The sequence below is a fragment of the Diabrotica undecimpunctata genome, chromosome 6 (genome assembly GCF_040954645.1).
Source record: "Diabrotica undecimpunctata isolate CICGRU chromosome 6, icDiaUnde3, whole genome shotgun sequence".
NCBI lineage: Eukaryota > Metazoa > Arthropoda > Insecta > Coleoptera > Chrysomelidae > Diabrotica > Diabrotica undecimpunctata.
The window spans coordinates 146,042,613-146,057,740 of record NC_092808.1 but is presented as its reverse complement, the minus strand read 5'-3'; the positions used below and the strand labels follow the sequence as shown (position 1 = coordinate 146,057,740).

Here is a 15,128-nt window from a genome sequence, read left to right as displayed (position 1 = left end):
TTTAGAATTCTTTGAAAAAATGATTTCCGAATTGTAATTCGAAACGTCAAAAAGAAAATAAAAAACTAATTTTCATTACAATTAATTGTGGTTTGTTTTTTTTTGGCATCTGACACATGATAACGTCATAGCTGACTTGAGTGTCAATTGATATTAATAGCATTTGGCGAACCATCAGAACCTCTTGTTTTACTCAGTGTACAGTGTTTAAAATTGTTCAATGAGTAGAACTTAATCAGATTTGAACATTGTTACTTCTTTCGTTTATACATTATAGTTTCTCCTTATTGTTTTTTGATTGTTTTTTTTTTATGATATCAATAACAATATAATCTAATCATATCAAGTGAAAAATCCTCTAAATATCCTCTACGTGACTTGTTATATGCAAACATTAAGTTGACTCCTATTTAATTCTATAGGTAAGTAAATAATTTCTTTATTTTTTATATAAGTTAATTTTCTTGAAAATTAATTATATATAAGTATATATATATATATATATATATATATATATATATATATATATATTATTTACAAAGTACAGGACCCCGGCTTTTTTCTTATGTAAAAGTGAAAGAGAGAAACATGCTCATCTTTTTACCCCAAGACTCGAAAATCAATTTTTTCTGAGGTATACAGCTTCAAAATGTCCCGCTTTTAGTCCATTTTTAAAAATCATAAATTTGGTACCGTTCCACACATTCAATATACGTTACCTGAATCTCAATAAACACGAATATGGAATCGGAATGACACTAATTAATGTTTTCCTGTCAAAAAATGTGTGATACCCTTAGAATATCCACGTGAATATCCTACCAATTATGGCCCCCCACCCCCAGTATTCCCCTGCAGTTGCACTGTATGGCGTCATCAGTGACGCTTTTGGAGCTTGACATTCTGTAATTTCAAATCATGTAGATAATTTTATGGAAGAGTAGTTCAACATTGTCAGTTCAGTGACAAAGCTACAGTTAATACACTCTTGGAGTGTTGTGTTTCCGGTCTGGAAACATGCATCACATTTCGCCGAAATACTCGATTACTTGTATCTGTAAAATGCTAATATTAAGAATATCAGACGATGCGATGTTTTATCAGTTATCTTAAGCTATTGTGATAGATGATCATTTCACAGATGATCAAGAAATGCAGTATCATCAGTAATTATCTCTCATAGTTATCTCTGTATGTTAGTTTTAATTGTTTAATCTGAAAAGTCTAGTACCTAAATATGTTTAGATTTTCGTTGTAATAGTGGTGTTAAGTTTGTGTCTTTTATCAACAAAATTATACCAATACTTGGTCTTTTTTGGAAGTTTACGCATAACATCTAAGGGTAACTTGAAATGCAGGTATGATTATATTATTAATTTCTAACTTAATTGTTTGTTTTGTTCTTAATTTACTATTTCCTTATCTATTTTTGAATAATTTTTAATTTGTTTGATAAGCAGAGTTCGATCAGCCTTTGATCATTGTTATTTCTCTTCTTTGATCATGGTATTTTCTACTTATAGATTTTTTTAGTTTAATTTTTTTCCTAAATACTGCAATAGTATAATTATAATCAATCACAATGATTATATTTTATTATCTTCACTAAATATACCGTATTTAGGGTAAAGGATTGTTTGTTGTGTTTTTTTTTGTTTTTTTTTATTTACAAAAAATAGTCGCTTTAACCACCTGGGTCATTAGCAACATTAGTTAATACATTGTATTAAATTATATAAAGATGTATCTTTAAGAAAGCTAATTAAGTTTTTGGTAGTTCACAAGTGTTTAAAAGTGTTCACCTAATACTGTTTTTAAATCACTGGAGATATTGTTATTTTGTCTGTTTACTGTATATTTTCCATATTCTGTTAGAAGGTGTTTAACAGTAATGTTGACTTGACAATATTTACACACTGGAATATCTTCCTTAGTCATTAGATACTTATGGGTATGACCTAATCGAAGTCCAGAAATTTTGACTTGGTGAGCTATTTTTAGGTTCACTAGGTGACATGGTTTCACTGTCGATTTAATTTCTTTTAATTTAGATACCGATAAATCCCTCTTATTTTGCCACGCACTGATCACTTTTTCTTTGGAGATAGTCTTTGACACTATTATAGCCTGGTCGTTATTGGTAGCTTCTCTTGCTTGGAGGTCTGCTTGTATTCCAATGTGAGATTGAACCCACATAAATTTGACTTTGGAACCAGATTCTTGTAAGGCAATAAGTTCTTTCTTGGCAAGTAAGGCGATAGGATTCTTAGTGTATAGTTGACCAATTGTTGTTAACGAGATCTGTTATAATGACGGAGGAAGAATGGTTTTTACTTTTGATATGCATGAGGGCTTGTAATATTGCATATAATTCTGCTGTGTATGTAGAAGAGGCTGAGATTAATTTAAATTGGGACGAGGAATGTGGAATGACAAATGCTGCTGCTACGCCGTTTGCAGATTTGGAGACATCTGTATACATGCAAGAACTTTCCCCGCAAGTCTCGAGTTTCTTTAAAAATAACTGTCGGATTACATTGATTTGTGATATTGAAGTAGTGTCATATTGATTTCGGGAATCATGATTAACCAAGGAGGGGAAGTTTTTACATTTGAAAGAAAGAGGTCAGGAATTTGGAGTTGCAGATCTTTTAAATTTCTTCGGACTCTTTCATAGAATGGTGAATCGAACTCATTTTTTTTTATAAGTTTCTAGGTAACGGTCCGTAAATGTATTTCGAAACACTGGGTGTAATTTGTTACTGGCGACTGAAGATGCATGTGAGAGGCATAAATACTTCCTTCGTAGGGTAAGAGTAAGAGGTGGTTAGGCATTGGAGATTCTTGATTCTAAATGCACCTGTGGCAATGCGAAGTGCTGTGTTTTGAATAATTTCAAGTTTCTTGGTAACATATTTTTTAGCAGAGAATTATACGCGTGACTTACAAATATTTTATAATGCAGTTTCTTCGGTCTCCCATTTTTTATTTTATGCTGAAATATGTTGTTTCCATGTTAGTTTTTGGTCGAATACCATTCCAAGAATTAATTGTGTCCGAGAATATCGGTGCCTTCTTGAGTAAAGGATGCATCTTATTTTTAGGGAGAGAATTGCACGCCTACTAACGTGAACCATATCTCTAGTTTATAAATGGATTCTTGTAAGTACTTTTGAATGGTTCTTATATTCTTGTATTTTGCAAATAGAAGCAGATCGTCGGCATATAGTCTTTACTTAACACTGCTGGGCTTTACATTTTTTATCGACGTAAATAGCAACCCCACCACTACCTATCTTAATCTTTATAAAGTTCGTCTCTTGTAAACAAAGTAACAATGGGTTGATTTCAAAGATAATATGCTTTAGCATTGAGAAGCGGCTGTAGGAACTGTTTACGTTCCATTGTATTACAGACGTCATTGCTTTTTCTAGAAATATCTTCATTGCTACCGGATCCATTTTTAGATGTTTCATACTCTTACGTCTTATTCTTGTGCTTCTGTTTTTCATACTTCGGTTAGTTTAATAAGGGTGAATTTTAGATAATAGTTTTAAAAAATTATGCACGTTCTCCGTATATAATTTAACTCACTTGTTTCCATTAAAATTTTCAAAGACATCGACGATTTGGTCAAAACTAAGTTTAAACGATTCTTCTTCGAATTGTTGTCCTAGTTGGTTCCAGTAACGGCAATATTTCATTAGATTTTGGCTCATGTGTTTTGGTCACGCATGATTCTTCTTCAGTAATAATTTTTGTTTTTTTCTTTCTCTGGGTAGTTGGTACTGGTAACTTCAGTTTGTGATTATGGAGGAGGAGTTATTACGTCTGTAATACTACGTTTGGAACTTGTTTTATGTACATTTTCTGATTCCATTACTTCTGGGGTAGGCTAAGAAATGTCTGTGGTTATTTGTAGAGCTGTCGTGGTAGGGATTTCATTTCGAGTGGTATTTCAATATGTCTTTGCCCTCCTCTACTATCACGATATCTTCAGAAAAGAACATTGACCAAGGAACGCTCTCCCTTACTTTCTTTCTCAGTATATTCATAACAAGATTAAATAGGTAGAGACTCGTGAAGAGCCTTGATGCAAACCAATCATCGCTAGACAACTATTGGTCAATATGACATAAGTCCTTACTTTGGTACGCTCTCTCATACATATCCTTTACGAGCCTTATGTACTTCTCAAGAACCCACTTCTCTCTCATACATATCCATAGCTCTTATCTAGGAACTGTGTCGTACGTTTTCCCGAGACCTATAAATATAAAAGAAAAGAGTATATTTTTTACGGCGAGAAGAAAAGCCGTATTTCTCTATCAACTGTCTCAAAGCAAACAAGCAACCATGGTCCTCCTTTCTTGCATAAATCCGAACTGTTCTTTTTTTATCGATGTTTCTCTCTTTAACGTTAGCTTACAGTTTTTATTCCTTCCAAATAATATGTCATTGTATTTATAATGGAACAATAATAATAAATTAAAGTGAAATGAGCTTAAAATATCTCTGTTAAATTCCAGAGTTAATTTCACCTTTTTTATATGCTAAACTCTTCTCTTATATAGTGCCGTACACGTATAGAGCGTTGGCGAATTATTTTACGGCCTTTTGTGGCATGTAAAAGATCGCCAGTGTTATTTATGCCTGTCCAGTTTTTATATTTCGTAATCACAACATTTGTTTGTGACCTACTCCTCTCTTTCCATCAATTTTTTCTTGGATAATTAGTTGAGGGACTGCGTATTTCTTTACTCTTAGGATATAGCCCAGATATCCAATTTTTCGTACATTGATCGAGTAATTCTCTCTCAGTAGTTGTCCTTCTTGAGCCTCCCTCGTTTCCCACCCTATGTGTTCATGATATGCGGAACATTAATCGCAAGATTCACATCTCGAAGGCCTCCAGCTTGTTAATGGAGGATATTTTTAACATCCATGTCTCCATGCCGTATAACAATATGGACCATACATAACATTTAACCACGCTGTAGCAGAGATTGAAGGAAATATTGCAGTTACATAGTAGCGGTTTAAATTTAATAGAAGCTTGTCTTGCTTGTTCGGTATGGCATTTTATTTCTTGTTGAGGATCCCATTGGCCATTCACTATCATTCCCAAGTATTGGTTTAACGTTTTCACTTGCTCGATTAGAGCATTATCTACTTGCAGCTTCACTCTTAAATGTGCATTTTTTCTTATTGCCATGCATATAGTTTTTTAAGCATTTATCTTGGTATCTCTGGTATTTATTTTATTTAACATCAACTGCATATCATGTTCGTTGTCTGTGATTATAGCAGTGTCGTCGGCGTAACGAATGTTATTTATCGAGTATCCGTTGACCTTTATACCACACTCAGAAACTTCGAGTGCAAAAACATTCTCCACATAGAGGTTTAACAGCACAAGAGAAAAAATACACCTCTGTCGCAACTCTCTTTAAACTTCCATTTCCAACTTAAAACTTATCAACTTTCTTTTCCAAACTGTTTAAGATAAATTAAAAGATACTAAAATACAAAAATTCTTAAACATGTTTCTTTTTATTGCAGATATAGTTCGACAATGGCTGGAGGAAGTCGCATTATTTACTATATTTGTCTAGCACAAATATTTTCAATACTACAGCCGGCGTTTGTAGCACTTGCCTTAGAAATTATGGTGGACAAGAAAAATATTTCCATACATGCAATCTCATATACTCAATCTCGTAACACTACTGTCATACCGTCTATGTGCAAAAAAGATCTTGCGTATGAAGGAAATGATCCCTTATGTCCATTTAAGGAACTAAACGATCTTCCAGGCTTTATTTTAAAGGACGATTTTGTACACTTAACAACTAAATCAAATTTTACCTACTTATATTGGTATATAAGTAGAAACTGGTATTTTTTGAAAACTAGTTTATTGAATTCAAGTTGTAATATCTGGGTCATAGAACGGCAACTGAAACTTTCTGAAGCAAAGGGGTGCCTCCATAAATTAAGTGAGAACCTAATCGATGAACAGTTTTCTCAAAAAAATATTATGGATGAAAAAGAAATACAAAGAGATCGTTATAAAATTATGATAGACAAACCAAATATTCTCATACACTCAATTTCGTGTAAAGATACAAATACCGTAATGCCGTCTGTGTGCAAAAAAGATGTTACATATATAGGAGATGATCCCTCATGCCCATTTAAGGAACTAAACGGTATTCTGGAATTTACTCTAAAAGATGATTTTGTGCACTCAACAACTAAATCAAATTTTACGTACTTATATTGGTATTTAAATAGAAACTGGTATTTTTTGAGAACTAGTTTATTAAATTCAGGCTGTAATATCTGGGTTATAGAACGGCAACTGAAGCTTTCTGAAGCAGAAGGGTGCCTTGATAAATTAAGTGAGAACCTCATCGACGAACAGTTTTTTCAAAAAAATATAAATGAAAAGGAAATACAAAAAGGTCGTTATAAAATTATGATAGACAAACCAAATATTCTTATACACTCAATTTTGTGTAAAGATACAAACACAGTAATGCCGTCTGTGTGCAAAAAAGATCTTACATATATAGTAGATGATCCCTCATGTCCATTTAAAGAACTAGACGATATTCCGAGCTTTACTCTTAAAGATGATTTTGTATACTCAACAACTAGATCAAATTTTACGGACTTATATTGGTATTTAAATAGAAACTGGTATTTTTTGAGAACTAGTTTATTAAATTCAAGCTGTAATATCTGGGTTATAGAACGGCAACTGAAGCTTTCTGAAGCAGAAGGGTGCCTTGATAAATTACGTGAAACCCCATTGGATGATTTGACATATGATGCTTTAAATATACAAGCGACTTCTGATAGTAAATTTGAAAGAACAACGACAAGTGAGAACCTATTAGATGAGCATTTTCTTCAAAAGAATATTTCAAATGTAAAAGAGATATATACGGATGTTTTAAATATACAAACGACTTCTGTTAGTAAATTTGAAAGAACAACGACAAGTGAGAACCTATTAGATGAGCATTTTCTTCAAAAGAATATTTCAAATGTAAAAGAGATATATACGGATGTTTTAGATATACAAACGACTTCTGTTAGTAAATTTGAAAGAACAACGACAAACAAAGATTTACTGACTAACTCTATTATTGCACCGGTAAAGATAGAGACAGCTGCAGATGCAAACCGCCGTACAGAAGTTTGTGAAAATAAACTTGTTATACTTCTTAGCGTGGCTTTAATTCTAGTAATATCGGTTTGGATAATAACCGCAACTAGATTGAAAATCATATTTTGGAATCAAATAATTAAATGTCAAAGAAACTTTAAACGAATATTTTGCAAAAAAAAGAATTATTTTCCGATTAGAAGAACAAGTTCAGAAGTCTTTTTTCGAAAGCCACACCGAAAATCTTCGAGACTTTATTCTAGCAGTGTATAAAAAAAAACCATCATCAGATATGATATCTCGAACTAGAACTTGATGTTTCTCCTCAAAGCTTTAATATTAATAATATGGTGATTAAGACAAACTTTAAATAAGGTGATATTATTTTAAAATTTATTGAAGAGAGCTGAAATCCTCAACGATTAAAAAAATTCGAAACAAGCAGCCAGTGTTTACATTGCAGTCAAGTAATCGGATGAATGACCTACAATTTTGGCGTGACTTACATACACTCAAACACGAGCGATATGTCTTCACTTCAGTGATATATACAGACTGATTTTTGTGATGAAGTTTGTAGTTTTTAAGCAATAATTTGTAAATAAATAAACATAAATAGTTCAAACCCTTAGTTTAATTCTCGGTACAATAATATCAAATTAATTAAATAGTTATAAAAAAATTTATAATTCGGCAATTTTTAAAAAACATATAATGGCGGCACCACACTTCACTATGTGTTTTTCGTTAAGCACCATATTTGACCATATAAAATAAAGTGTGCAGGGTACATTCTTCAATTATTTGCTTTATTCGCAAACATAAACAAATACCCGAATAGCAAATCTTGTGGCTTTTTAACATACTTCCCAATCAATCAATAAATCAATAATGCCTTTTTACTTCTCATAAAAAAATACAATACAATACTCTCCTTTAGTGACATTTGTTCTCCTTGGCACATGCCATCAGGAGGGTTGGCAAACAAATATTATTCTCTTATATACAAAAAATTACACTAAGGCTCATTATATCTAACAAGGTCATTAAAATTAATAAAAAATAAATTAAGTAAATACTTGTATAAATTTTATAGGAATAAACTAAATGTGTATATCCTACTGAGTAAGCCTTCGCACTTGAAACAATTCAATCTTTCCACCAGCCACACCTTGCTCTCATCATTTCTTTTAAAAGAAATTTTGGCAACCTATCATTCGAATATCCTAGTACTTTTTTAACATATTTTTTATGTAAATTCATCGTATATAGGCTGACTTTAGCAATACTTGTCTCTAAATCTAACATAAAGTTAGGACAATACCTTGGACAAGAAAACATTTTTTTTTTTATATAAAATCTTCTGATTTTTTCCACCTTATCGTACTCAAAAAGACCCCATACCTGAGACTCATAAGTCAAAACTGATCTTACCACCGACTCATACACTGTTAGTTTAGCCAAAAAGGATATATCATCCTTAGACACTAAACTGCTCCAAGTTGTGTGAATCGCCACTTTTGCCAAACTATGGCGCTTTTTTAGATGAGCTTTAAACGACAACTTGGGTGTTAGTATCATTCCCAAATAATGATAGTTATTCACTATCTCTAATACTCGATCATTCAGTTTCCAAGATTCCCTGGTCACACCACCTTGTCTTCTGAATACAAGAATTTTGGATTTATCTAAATTTATTTTTAGATTCCACATCCTGCAGTATTTTTCCAGTTCATTAATCATCCGCTGTAGTACCTTCGGATTGATTGCCATCAAAACCAAATCATCTGCGTATAATAAAAGTCTTATAATCAAACCATTTATCTCCAAACCGGCTCCCTATGCTTCATGTAGGTCATTCAAGAAAAGCGCAAACAGTAATGGACTCAAAAGACATCCCTGTCTTACTCCTACATTACAGTCAAACCATTCAGATAGACCTTCCCTTGACCAGACCGCCGATTTTGTTTTCGCGAACATACTTTTTAACAAATTCAGCACTTTAGTAGATAATCCCAAGTAACTCAACTTGTAAAAAAGGGCCCGCCGATCAACTGTATCAAAAGCCGCACTAAAATCCACAAAAAATGTATATATTGCAGTTAGGATCAGCGACATATCCATTTGAAATTTTTTCGATCGATACCATTGGTGGTTTTCTCGATCAACCAAAAAATATTTACACCTTTTAGTAGGCCATTTCTCACGATACGCTTATATTTTGGCACCGAAAACTAAAAATTTTAACTACTTCATAAAAATAATTAAAAAGGTGATACGAGATCACGAAATTAAAACTGTTGACTGATCCATATCCTGGCATAAATTCAAAAGATTTTCTACGGAACAATCAAATTAAAATGGTATTCACTGTTGTTAATGTAGCATTTTCAAACGATGTCAATGAAAGACTAAACCAAACATTGGATAATAAAATAAATGAAAAAGATGCAAAATAAATGAAAGTAATAAGAAAACAGCATTGACAATAATTGTCCAAGAATGTGTTTAAAAATATAATTAGACCGACCATAGAATTACAAAATTTGCACCAAAATATTTATTAGACTGAGAAGATGTCAGTATCAGAGATTAAAAAATTATTTTGAAAAATACAAAAAAATCACACAATTATAATAAAAAGAGGTTCGATCTACATAATAAGGAAATTGAATTAAATGTTAAAGATTTAGTATATGTGGAGAATGGAAACCGTCTAAACAGAAAGAAGTTAGATGAACCTAAGGATGGGGCCATACAAATGAGTCTTAATATTAGTTAAAAGCTTCAGGTAATATTAATATTGTACAACTAATAATAAAGTTGTTCTTTTTGCAGAGAAACGCAAATGAGTTTTATTAAAATTTTTTAACATAGCATAAAGTTTTAACAAAATAAACATATACTGTCTCTGCTTTTTTTTTGTCGCTGCTTTTGCGGGCATCCGTTATCAAAAATCGTAACCCTTTGATCAATAATTATGTAATGCTAAATAAAGAAAACCATAATTTACCTGCACTATCACCGTAAAAACAAAATTAACTTTCACTATTCACAAAAAGTCAACAATTACCAGCAAAAACTCAACTCGAAACCCACAACTTCGTAACCGAATGGACAGATATGTCACGGCCCGACTCACTGCGATCCTTCGCAGGTGAGATTCGCAAGAGAACTAACTGATCAAAGGTGGCTGTTGGTGGACTTGCGATCTACACCGGTTAACATCATGATTGTCGAGAGAAGACAGTGAAAACAAGTGAAAATCTGTTATAATTTTACTTTACTAGTAAAAAGTTTCGATGACGTAGTAATGATATAATTTAAATTATTACAAAATATGAAAATGACATACAAAACGTAATACTTCGATAATACGTATATATGTAATACTAATAGAAAAAAAAACATATAAAATCTTATAAGATTCATAAGAAAATTATATAAACCTTGATACAGAGACAGAGTGACTTTTATATTCTGTCTATACCGCTCCATACTAGAGAACAGCAAGTAACTGATGAATTTTGAAATATTACATATATACAATATTACGCCCTAGCTAATCAATCATGTCAATGCTAAATACTAAAATCAATACCAGAGTAAGTCCTCAGGTCGGATCTCTGGGGAAAACATTTTTGAATTCACCGTAAGGTAATAAATTTAAGTGCAAAAAGAATATCTGCACATGGAATGTCAAAACCTTATACAAAGCAGGAAAAATCCATGATACAATACGGGAGATGAAGAGAATTCACGTTGAAATCATGGGAATAGCTGATTCTACAGAAACATAAGTGAAAGGCCATAAGGTATACTACTCGGGAAAAAGTGATGGATTACATGAATATGGAGTCGGAGCAGCCATATTATCCAAAACTGCCAAATGCGCTACTGACTTTACACCATTATCAGAGAGCGTGATGTTACTACAAGTAAAAGCCAATGCTATCAATATAAACATTATCTAATTACTATTTTAATGGGAATAAACCACAATTGAAGTTTAAAATAAGTTTATGGACGTTTCAATTTCCACTTCGGAAATCGTTCTCAAAATACAAAGATTAATAAATTGTTTAACAATTAATTAACAATTTATTAAACAATATTTAAGTATACTTATACTGCAATCAAAGAGGAGAAGGAATGCTACAGAAAATTCCACGACAAAATTTCTGATCATTATGGGAGATTTTAATGCCAAGTTTGTAGCTGGAGATAGATACATCGTAGCACATGGATTTGTATTAGTCAGAAACGAAGGAGGAGACCTCCTTCAAAAATTTGTAGAAATGGCAGAATGTAAAGGAAAAAGGCAGATAAATTAATCAAGAAAAAATCATGCATGACAGGTGAGATCATGAAGCTAATGGACAAAAGAAGAAAAACCAAATATAACCCAGACAGATATAACGCGATAAATCTAGCAAGAAGAAAGAAAATAAGAGAAGCGAAAAAAATAAGCAATGGCAAGATACGAAGAAATTGAAACTATAGTTAAAGTGCAGTAGTCACAATGTACATAGCGGAGTTAAAGAACTCACAGGTGGACTAAGATGGAGACAGAAAAAAATCTACCTAATTCTAATGGAAAAAACATCTAGGACAAGGAAATTGTTTGAAGATCAAAGATATAACACCTTTGTGCTAGAATAGGAGATACATGATGAACCAAGAATATTCCAGCAGGAAGTTTATTCTACAATAATCTGCTTTATTTTCTCGTTAAACGAATATAATATATTTACAAATAATCTAATCTAATTGAAAGACAATCATAAATTTTTTTTATGAATTTTACACTCATTAAAAAACTATGGCTCACTATGGGTCGTTTATTTTTTACCCCTTTTTAAATATACAGGACGTTTGAATTTTTTACGATTTTCATTGGAATTTTTAAACACCCTGTATATCATAAAACAACTTTGTATTCTTGTAACGAGAAAGTGAAGTGGATTTTAAATTTAAAATAAAATACAGAGTGTTTCAATGCAAAAACACATCTTTGATGCGGTACAGTGTTATCGACGACCCTGTATATTTGTTACTAATTTTAAAAAATAAAGTTTACAGCAATCTACTATTTGTGTCCCAAATTTCTTTTGGTATCTTGTATCATAATAGATATAACAGATTTTGTCACAAAAGTTGATTACCCTCTATATTGAATATCTTTATATTATGCAATATTTTATTTAGTGACATTTGTTTTTGTTATAAATTGCTATAATGTACGTAAAATACTTACAAAAAAAACATTTTTTTAACTGTTTTTTTTTTGTGTTTTTGAGTATTTTTTCAATAATAATAATTATTCTTAAGATTTAAAACGAACTCTGACCTATATAAAATTTAATTACAAAACTTTTATGTCCAATACAAAATATTCTAAAACTAATAGTTCTCGAGATGTATGTGAAAAAAGGAGAAAAAATATCGAATTTTTAAAAAAATTTTTATATTTTGTTTAATAAAAAGTTAAGACCACATTTTACAACTCACGCAGTAAGTGAAATAGTGGAATTATCAATTGTAGTGATATTTTGAAGCGATTTATGCAAAAAACTGCTATTAAAAGCGTCACACCCAAAAATCGTTATTTTAAACACATACCGCCTGAATTCACTTAAACAAATTAAAAAGAAGATATAACTATTATTATGGGTGACTTGAATGCGAAAATTGGTAGGGAAAAAAGGGAAAAGGGGTGAATTAACTAGTGCTTTTGGTCTAGGGAAGAGAAATGAAAGTTGGAGAAAGATTAAAATTATTTGTAGAGGAAGAAGATTTTGCAATACTAATACGTTCTTCAAACTACCACCAAGAAGTTTGTATACTTGCGAGTCTCTCCGCAAGATCAACAAGGAAACATAATAAGGAATCAAATTATATCATATCAAATCAAATATAATGATGCACAAGAGAGTTCGTAATTGATGCCTATCAGTTAAAAGTTACCCCGGTACTGACATATCGTCAGAAGATCATATTCCTGTTATTGGTAAATTTAGGTTTAAATTTAAAAAAGTTACAAAAAAGAATAGTAACAAAAAATGTGATATGAGAAGACAAAGATAAGGAGACAAAATAGACAGTCGCACGAATATGATCCAGAAGAATCACTTCAGAATATATGTAAACCCTTTAACAAGATCAGAGAAGAACTTCTAATAGAAAATAAAGAGGAAAGGAAAAGTTGGATGAATGACAATATACTGCAACTCATGGAAGAAAGCAGAAAACAAAAGGATTATAAAATAATGTACAAAAATATTCAGAGACAAACAAGAACCGAAATACGAAAGGCCAAAGAAAATTGGTTAAAAACACAGTGTGAGGAGATAGAGATGTTGGAACAAAAACACGATACATTGTCATGTAATATACGCATAAAAAGGTAAAACAAGCAGCTGGTTTTTAAAAATCTAACACAACTAGCAAACTCCAAGATCAACAGGGAAACATCATCGCAGATAAAAATCAAGAAATATGTATATGGGCCAAATACCACAAACTACCACCAAGAGGTTTGTATACTTGCGAGTCTCTCCGCAAGATCAACAAGGAAACATAATAAGGAATCAAATTATATCATATCAAATCAAACATAATGATGCACAAGAGAGTTCGTTATTGATGCCTATCAGTTAAAAGTTACCCCGGTACTGACATATCGTCAGAAGATCATATTCCTGTTATTGGTAAATTTAGGTTTAAATTTAAAAAAGTTACAAAAAAGAATAGTAACAAAAAATGTGATATGAGAAGACAAAGATAAGGAGACAAAATAGACAGTCGCACGAATATGATCCAGAAGAATCACTTCAGAATATATGTAAACCCTTTAACAAGATCAGAGAAGAACTTCTAATAGAAAATAAAGAGGAAGTCTTTAATCAATGACATAAATTTTGAACGGAGTAATACCAAGATCATGGCTGAAGTCAACTTTTATTGCTCTACCAAAGAAAACAAAATCCGTATTCTGCAATGATTTCCGGACCATCTTAATGAGAGACATTTTAAAGGTATTTCTAAAAATTATACATCAAAGGATATATAGACTATGCGATGAAAAAATCAGCCATACACAGTTTGGTTTTCCGAACGCAGTGGGTACGAGAGAGGCTTTCTTTAGCAAACAAGTGCTATTTCAACGATGTAAAGATGTAAATTGTGATATTTATGTACGCTTCATTGATTACCATATAGCATTTGATACAGTAAAACACGACAAACCGATGGAGATATTAACAAATATTGGAATAAACACCTGTGATCTAAGAATTATTAGCAATTTTTATTCCAATCAAACATGGTCTATCCGCACAGAAGCACGAGAATCCAATGATATTAAAATCAAACGTGAGCTCAACGGTTATGAAGCCCTCCAGGAGTTAATGAATAGAATCAGAGAAGTGAGTCAGAGATACGGACTTTCACTAAACATTAAGAAAACAAAATGTATGATGATCTCTAAGAGGGAACAGCAAATTGAAAAAATCAGTGTGAATGGTCAACCAATAGAAAGAGTAAAAACATACACCTACCTTGGTACGAACGTCAATGAACATTGGGACCATTCCCTAGAAATAAAATCTAGGATAGAGAAAGCAAGATCTGCATTTAAAAAAATGGCTAAATTAAATATCTCGGTCACATCATGAGGAACAGCGAAAGATATAGGTTGCTGCAATTAATTCTTCAAGAAGATGTAGAAGAAAAACGAGGACCAGGAAGGCGAAGAATTTCCTGTCTGAAAAATCTACATACGTGGTTCAACACAACAATAACAAAATCTTAGAAATTTCGAACAGGACAATACAGATTGTCATGATGGTCGCCAACATCCGAAACGGATAGGCACTACAAGAAGAAGAAGAACCACCTGAACTAATTATATCTTTTGCTGGAGCCTCTTTTGATATAAGTATTTTATTGA

The 15,128-nt window shown here is 31.9% G+C and overlaps 2 protein-coding genes across 5 annotated transcripts in view; one reads left to right on the top strand and one right to left on the bottom strand.

Moving 5' to 3' along the window:
• blo (bloated) overlaps window positions 1-10,336 on the bottom strand; it is a 524,956-nt gene extending 514,620 nt beyond the window's left edge. For all 3 annotated transcript variants that reach the window (XM_072535671.1, XM_072535677.1, XM_072535673.1), the window contains exon 1: window positions 10,191-10,336. The gene's annotated coding sequence lies outside the window, so the exon portion shown is untranslated. The remainder of the gene's footprint in view (window positions 1-10,190) is intronic.
• On the top strand, window positions 174-9,975 carry LOC140444057 (uncharacterized). Of its 2 annotated transcripts, none has more exons than XM_072535668.1 (2): window positions 174-422; window positions 5,563-9,975. In XM_072535668.1, the coding sequence occupies exon 2, from the start codon at window positions 5,576-5,578 to the stop codon at window positions 7,448-7,450; it is 1,875 nt and encodes a 624-aa protein (XP_072391769.1). In that variant the 5' UTR covers window positions 174-422; window positions 5,563-5,575; the 3' UTR covers window positions 7,451-9,975. The 2 variants fall into 2 exon arrangements, with proteins under 2 accessions (XP_072391769.1, XP_072391770.1); XM_072535669.1 differs by lacking the exon at window positions 174-422 and adding an exon at window positions 1,048-1,358.
• Window positions 10,337-15,128: the final 4,792 nt, after the last annotated feature.

Coding starts and splice junctions, on each gene's coding strand:
- LOC140444057 (XM_072535668.1), top strand. CDS start 5,576: ATGGCTGGAGGAAGTCGCATTATTTACTATATTTGTCTAGCACAAATA.